This window comes from Lichenostomus cassidix, chromosome 7, assembly GCF_008360975.1.
Source record: "Lichenostomus cassidix isolate B80296 chromosome 7, HeHo_3.0, whole genome shotgun sequence".
NCBI lineage: Eukaryota > Metazoa > Chordata > Aves > Passeriformes > Meliphagidae > Lichenostomus > Lichenostomus cassidix.
Genome location: NC_139488.1, coordinates 14,978,507 through 14,986,002, shown reverse-complemented (window position 1 = coordinate 14,986,002; position 7,496 = coordinate 14,978,507). Strand labels below are relative to the sequence as shown.

The following is a 7,496-nucleotide window of genomic DNA, read 5'->3' as shown; positions in this document are numbered from 1 at the left end:
TCCATCACGTCAAGCAAGTGATTTATGTGATCAGGTGAAGACATGTACATGATATTTTTTTTCAGCTCGTTTCCTCTCTCTGCCTGTACTTAAACTCAGAGATAAATTTAAGTTTCTGCTACCCAACCTGCATCTTGATGGAGAAAAATGTCTAATGTTTTGATATTGCAATTTAAGCACTCCTTAAATATGGTATTCCAGTGCCAATTTTGCACAGATGACATTGACTTGGATGAAGCTGTGCTGTTAAAAATGCTGTGCTGGTTAAATCCCTATCTGCTCCCTGTGAGAAGGGTGAGTGCACTGCTGTGGCATGCAAAACCAGAGTAGGGCTAATCAATGTGCCTGTAAAGAATGACAGAATGTTGGACAACAGGGAATTGCACAGTACATGTGGATCCATGTGTATCTGTGGTGTTGGCCAAGCCATTGAGAGTGCTCTGAAGCAGGAATCTGAGTAACAGGAATCATTTGCAAGGTAGGGCTTTGAAAATCTGAATCAGACAGACCAAGCTGAAGAACTGTTGTTTGAAAGTGTGACTGTTTTGTTCACTGTTGTGGCAGTCAAGCTGTCACCCAAATTGGAGCTCTTTCTGAACTATCTTTTCCAATGCTGAAAATGGATGACACTGCAAAAGTCCTCATCTTTCTCTAGAAGAATCTTTGCAGTGAATTGAAAAAGACATCTAAACTCTGAATTCAAGAGATGGAGACAAAATTTCATCCTGCTAATGACTGCCCTACAATTCAAAAGATTCAGTTTCAGTTCAGGGTTTTTTAATACCTGAACAGATCCTGTGGTTCTTGAGGAATTCTCTTACTGAAGAGTCCTTGGCTAAGCTAAAAACTTGCTTTGAACCTAGCATTAGTATCATTTCATAGTCCACTCCTCTGATCTGCAATGACTTCACCAGCTGGAAATGGACTGCATTGTCACACTAATCCAGCCCTGAAAGCAGAAGCACTGTAATGGAATAGCTCTCCATTATGCTGCCTTAGAGAGAGACTTCTCTTCCCTGAAGATATTCTTGCTACTAAGCAAGCATTAGACAAGGTTTGCTAATACTAGTAACCCCTCCTTTTGCTGCCTGGCTTCTGAAAAACGTCTCAAAGCTGTTAGAAATATGACAATTAACACTCTATTTAATAAACTGAAGAATTCTCTAGTTATAAGTCTATTTTGGTTTAAATCCTTATTAAATCCTAATAGCTAGTGGGAAGACCTATCGATGGAATTAATGCCAGGGCTGGAATTTGTAGAAGAATACAGTAGTGGATACTAGTGAATCACCAAGGAGATCTGTAATTTTGAAGGCGAATATTTCTTTTCTCCATCATCATCTTCTGTTACATTTGTCCAACAATCCAGAGCAAACCCACAAGAAATTATAAATCACTGCAAATTATTTCTAAGTCTATAAATCATTTATAGATATAAATCTAATAAAGGCTGTGCACAGGTGAATTTTAATAATGATTTATTTTTAATGACACAAAATACAAATTTTAATCTAGATATGTATTAGATAGGACCCAAAATTCTTCTGCTCCTCACCCATGGCCAATATCTACTAATGGACACAGCAAACAACACAAACATGCTCAGGAATTAGGCATCTTGCAGTTCATTCCATCTTCTGTTTGACTGCATCAGGCAGAAGAATGGGATCATGTCTCAAATTGAAGTTAATCTCTTGTGGCCTCTCAACTTCAAGATACACTCCTTGAAACCAGAGTTTCTCTTTAAACCTGTTTAAAAAAGGTCAGTTTATATTACCCATATTTTTAATGGTGGCATAGACAATTCTTCATAGTCTTGAGAAAAGATTAGAGGTCAAATAAACAGTGATTAAAGAGAGAACATAAAATATTCTAAATCTCATCTTACTTACCATAATACACTTTAGCTATATATAACAGAAAATAAGAGAAAAAAATTAGGATAATTCTGACCTTTCTGTACAGCCTACATGTTTTAGTCATACTGAATTCTCTCTGTGCCTTAAGTAAAATTATTATGATCTTTCATGTAACTTTTTTACTGAGGAATATCTGCCATATCTCAACAATATGGAAAAAAAACCTGAACAAAATATGTAGGATCAGTGCTTTGTCAGCTGGACATGAAGGAAAGTGTGCAAGCAGCTCACATGGAAAACAACAAAGATTTTGAATCAACATATGCAACAATTTTCCTTTATGTTTACATGTTGCTCTACCTCTAGATAGATAAACCTCAGGAACTGAAAGACAAAACTGCTCTTTCTTTTTAATCAGAGCCTAAATTTGTGAGGCATGATTTCTTCTTGTGCTAAGTCACCACAGGACTAGTGACCTCATGTATCTCATTTATTTAATCTGAAATTGCACAGTGGGAAGTATTGCTATCTTTAGTCAATTAATGAACAATGACTGTTACTGTCTTATTAGGACTGCTACTTATTCTTCTGAATAAGACTTGCCTACTAGAAAAGTTTGTTATATATACTGTTATTGAAACTTTATGTTGCTCCATCAATTTGAACCTCTGGAATACTTTGTATCTTTGGCTCTTCAATCTTATATGAATATCTACATTAAGATGCTGAGATTTTAAAAAAATATTTCACTAAACATAAATATCTTGCACAGACTCATTTGTCTAATGTATTACAAGGTCTTTCGTCTCAAAGTTACACATCTTTTGATGAAGAATTAAGCGAAAAAGGCGACCACATATTGTGCACATAATGTACATTACCCCAAAATCATAGATTAGGAAGAGTGATGTGTGCTTCGTAAATTAAGATCCTTACAGTCATTGCAGCAATACAAGTGGTAGCATGGAGTAAGATGCAAGTTACCTCACTGGAATATGTTCAGCCTCTCTCCTTTCATCTCTCTCAAGTGGTGTGTCCTGGGCTTGTACCAGCTCACTGGTGGTGACACTCAGTTCTTCTGAAAAGTATCCCTCTTCCCATTCTGGCTTAGCCTGAGTTATACTCAAAGTTCTGGGGGGTTTATTTTTCCCTGAAAAATAAAACAGTACATTAGTGGAAACAAGTTGCTCGTGTAATATGGCAAAAAGGTGCCAAGTAGCTTGCAGCTGGCAGGAGGAATCACCTATCACTGTTACAAAAGCAGAACAGTGTGCCTGTCCCATTTCATTGCTGGCAACACAGATGTACTTCCCAGTATCAGCAGGGACTACATTTCTTTTTAAAAGGTAATAGGTATCTCCTAATTTCTCAATCTGTAAAACAAGAGAATGCACATAGGAGATAATTAGTAGTGTAAAGCAAGATAAATTACCTTTCTCCCAAGAAAAAATTCAAGAACATTAGAACATACACTGATATCTCCAGATACCACTTGAATATTGTCTTTTGTCCAGCAGACATGTGGCTTGGGCTTTCCATGTATAGTGCAATGCAGGATTAAATCTTCTCCTTCTTGTAGAGTTCTATGTCCAAACTTTTGTATGAAGTTTGGTTGTTTTCCTTGTACTGAAAAAAAAATAAAATCAATATTCATTGTGTTTTAAAAGACACAACTAAAGCAACTGAAGAAAAAGACCTGTTCTCATAAAGTTCATCGTATTGAAAGACAAAGAAAGCTTTTACTGATGCTTGGACCTCAGGATAACTTGTTTGCAGGACAGTTAGTTGGCATATATCATTTATCTAATATAAAGTTTGTTTAAAACCATGGATATTAAGCACCCAAGAATTTCATGCATCAGCATAATGATTTTAGTTCCATGGAAATTCTAAAGAACCATGTTGTTTGGTAAGGTATTAGGCAAGTCTATGTGAATTATTGTTTCAGTGAAGGCGGAAGAGTAAATATTCCACACAAATTTAAAGTGACAAAGCCACGAGAGCAAATTTTGTCATTTAGTGCATTGTTGTGCATCATGCTTTCTTCACTTTCCCCCCCCCCAGTTATTTTAGTAAGAAAAAGACAGGTTTTGAAAAGATAAAAGAAAATTGATCTATATCTGCAACAAAAATGAAGGACGGAATGAGGCCTCTCTGCCACTTCAACCACATCATTATTTTGGCCATCATTAATACTGAAACCATGTACTACCACATCATCCAGTACAGATTTGGTTCAGATGAAGGACGGGCAAGTAATTGCTTTTCTATTGTAAACACCCAAAGCACATGAGATTGATTTTGTGCTAGCTTCACACCAACTGTGGAAGGACAGATGACACCTGAGCCACTACAAGGACTGATCAATACAATTTAACTCATCAAAATTGAAGAAATTTTAATCATCAGTATCCGTTTGTACTGGATAAAAGCATTGCTTTCTCTGACTTGTATCTTAATGAGTTTTAAAACTGGATTTACTGAATCACTGCACTACTACCTGAGGTTCCACTCATTCCACCTACAGAGCTACAGTACAAAAGAGAAGACCACATCAGAATTCAGAATTTCAAGTATTCTTGTCACAGGGAATACAAAGCAGAAGATGTTAACACGGAGAAAAACGCACAAAGACATACACTACAACAGAAATAAGCCTTTTGCATCCTTATTACACAAAGAATGTGTCCTTCTTCCTCTTTAATATAAATTGTACCATGCTTCCATAATATTTAACAAAAGTTATCACTGGCCTTCTCAGAAACAGAAAGTTACTAAAATGTGTGTTAAATGACAGAGTTTAACTGCCATGCCATCATTACTTCACTGTTTAAGGATGAAAATCTTTTCTTTATGCTATTATGAAACAAAACCCAGCTTATCTCACACCGGTGCCCATCAACTTCTGAACACAATTATATTGAGACAAAGGCTATTTTTCCCAGATGTTGGTGTGCTGGCATCATGAGGCAGACATTTTGACCCCTGTATTAATAAATTCACTTCTTAGGTGAGCTCTGCGTTGCAATAAGCTTCCAAGCTTAGCTGCTTTTCTACTCTTCATATGCTGTGGGACTGAGGCCACAATGGAAAACAGAAGAATATAAGTTTTACTCTCCCATACTTGTGCTAACCTTGTGTGACCTCTGCATTAGCCAGCCAGAGCAGCTCAAACAACCCAGTTCTTAGCTGTTGAAAGTTAGCATGTGCAAGCTGCCAGCCCCATTGCACTGCATGCACCTGAAGCCCAGAAATTTGAGCTCTCCAGTTCACTTCAAGCAAGAGAACCAAGTTTACAGCCCTGCCTACTCTTCGCAGGCAGTTAGCAATAGGTCACAAAAAGAACATGATTAACCTGTATTCCAGTGGAAAACATTAAGTGGGCTTCAGCCACTACTTGTGATGATTTTGGCTGGATTCCATTACTTGTGCAGTTTGGATTACCTTGTGAAGTCATGCATCTCATACCAGAACAGATTTTACCGTTAAAAAAAAAAAAAAGGAAAAGAAAAATCAGAGTGGAATGGTGATAGTGATGATGATCAGACCTCATCTTGACTTTGAATCGGTAAGGCAGCAAAACATAAAAACTAAAATGACCAGTTTCCAGAGAGCAAAGGCAAAAATATGTGCAAATAAAACTATGAAGTGACAGTTCCTACAGCCCCCTCAGTCACAGGCTTGACCTCAACAGGCAACAAAGTCTGCCATAAAATATTTCATCTGACAGCAACCTTCAAAATAAAATGGATGATAATACTTCACCAATGGTTTTCCCATGATATCATAACAAAAACTCAGAAGACAACTTGTTAATTGCAAATAATTTCTTGGCTGGACATCCTATGAACCACAAAGGTTTGAAAGAAGAGATCCATTCCTCCATTGTGGGAAAAAATAATCAGGCAGTCAGTGGTTCTGAAATACCACTCTTATGGCTTCAGACAATAATTTAGTCAAGTATTAAATATCCCATGAGTTATTTGTAGGAACCAGTAAAGTTATGCTGCAAACTGGGGAATAAGCACAGAAAATTCATCAGCCTGGAGCAGTGCAAAAACTGCAGGAGGAAAGAACACCTGCAGCTGTCCATCTCACAGCTTTCACCCCTGCCTCAGATCTCTCACACACAGCTAGTACAGGTCAAGCCAAATTGGTTTTAACAGCCGTATTTTAAACTAAATTGCCTCACAATTATTCTTAATCTATTTACTCTAGGCATGTAATTTCCAATATCTGGTGTCTTGAAATGTGCTATTAGCAATTGTATGAACTTCCCCTGTCTTCTCTGTAAATTTAGGCCAGGCAGATTCCCCCTGTGCCACTTGGAGACTTTGGATTTGCTCAGCATTATTCTGCATTAACACTGTACTTCAGTTTTTAGAGATTTTGTCCCAGTCAAGCTCCTGACACAAACAGAAGGATTCCTTTACTAGGAATATTAAGCAGGTCTAATTACCCAATTGATCTGAAATATCCATAATCCAGAGCTCCAGTCTCCTCGGATACCAATTGGAACCTCTTTAAAGTCTTGGCAGCAATTTTTCAAGACACAGTTCCTCTGGACCACAGAAGATAACACACCACAAAAATTATTCTTTTGCACTAGAAAAGTCTCCAGAGAAAGATGCAGAAGTAGGCATACCTTACCAGTCATTTGAGAGGAAGTCACCATCTCCATTGCAGCTCCAGCCACTCTGCTCCAATCTGGGCAATGACTCATCCTCCCTCTGCCTACTGACTCAAACCTGCAACCTCAGACAGGCTGCTTCCCTTGAAAAATGAAAATTATTAATCCCTTTCCCCCTCCAAATTTAGGTACCTTCCCTAAGGTACCCCTTCCCACCACTCCACTCTTGTAGTCACGCAGTATCTTTCACCATTTTCTTAATGGGTGAATGGATATGGGGAAGGAGGAAGGGAGTGTAGGTTGGTTATTATGCCTTATGTCTTTCTTGTAAGGATGGTGGGACTGAGGGTCAAATCTTCCCTCTAAGGGAGCCATCGGGAAAATGGAAACATTTTGGGATCTTGAGTAATTATAGGCTCAAAACTGTGACTGTGATGAGGGGAAATTAACATTGTAAACCAAGAAAACCAGAACAATACAAAACACCTATATGTAATCCCTGCTCTCCAGTAAGGCTAAAAGAAGGAGGAAGTAAAGCATGCATATTATAAACTATTAAAAAAATACTGAGACGGGGAAGCATTATATTAACAATATTGCTGCAACAGAATGAATGTTTTTTTCCTTCCAAGGATTATTAGTGCATCATGAGACTTAGATCACTGTCACTCCCTTTTTCTCTTTTATTTTTTTAGATTATCTAAACAGAAAACAGCAGGAATTTTACAGCAAATTGTTTTTGAATATTCATTTGACTCCTTAAATAAAGCGTATTTAAACCCAGACTGCCAGCACAGCAGTAATCAGTGTTGATTATGTCTTTGTTTACAAAGCAAAACATTAAAACCAGGAGACTTTCAGTTTCCTGCTGTGCATCCAGTATCTCTAATCACTCTTTGTGAAATCTTATTTCTTGCAGCAATTAAAATTGTGGCTGATATCCACACACCCATTAAAAACTGTGCATTTAAAACTATTCCTGGTTGAAAGTAGATGCAATACCACAT

General features: G+C 37.5%; 1 protein-coding gene across 4 annotated transcripts in view; it reads right to left on the bottom strand.

The window, feature by feature from the left end:
* Positions 1-1,461: 1,461 nt before the first annotated feature.
* The window catches only part of CCDC141 (coiled-coil domain containing 141), a 59,850-nt gene continuing 53,815 nt past the window's right edge, over positions 1,462-7,496 (bottom strand). For 2 of the 4 annotated variants that reach the window (XM_085066338.1, XM_085066340.1), the window contains 4 exons: positions 3,331-3,485; positions 3,103-3,232; positions 2,844-3,009; positions 1,462-1,749 (listed from right to left, as the gene is read on the bottom strand). In XM_085066338.1, the coding sequence (XP_084922464.1) occupies positions 1,626-1,749; positions 2,844-3,009; positions 3,103-3,232; positions 3,331-3,485 (575 nt within the window). In that variant the 3' untranslated portion in view covers positions 1,462-1,625. Of the gene's footprint in view, positions 1,750-2,843; positions 3,010-3,102; positions 3,233-3,291; positions 3,486-5,214; positions 6,633-7,496 lie in introns of those variants that run through there. The other 2 variants (XM_085066339.1, XR_014853450.1) reach the window with 2 other exon arrangements.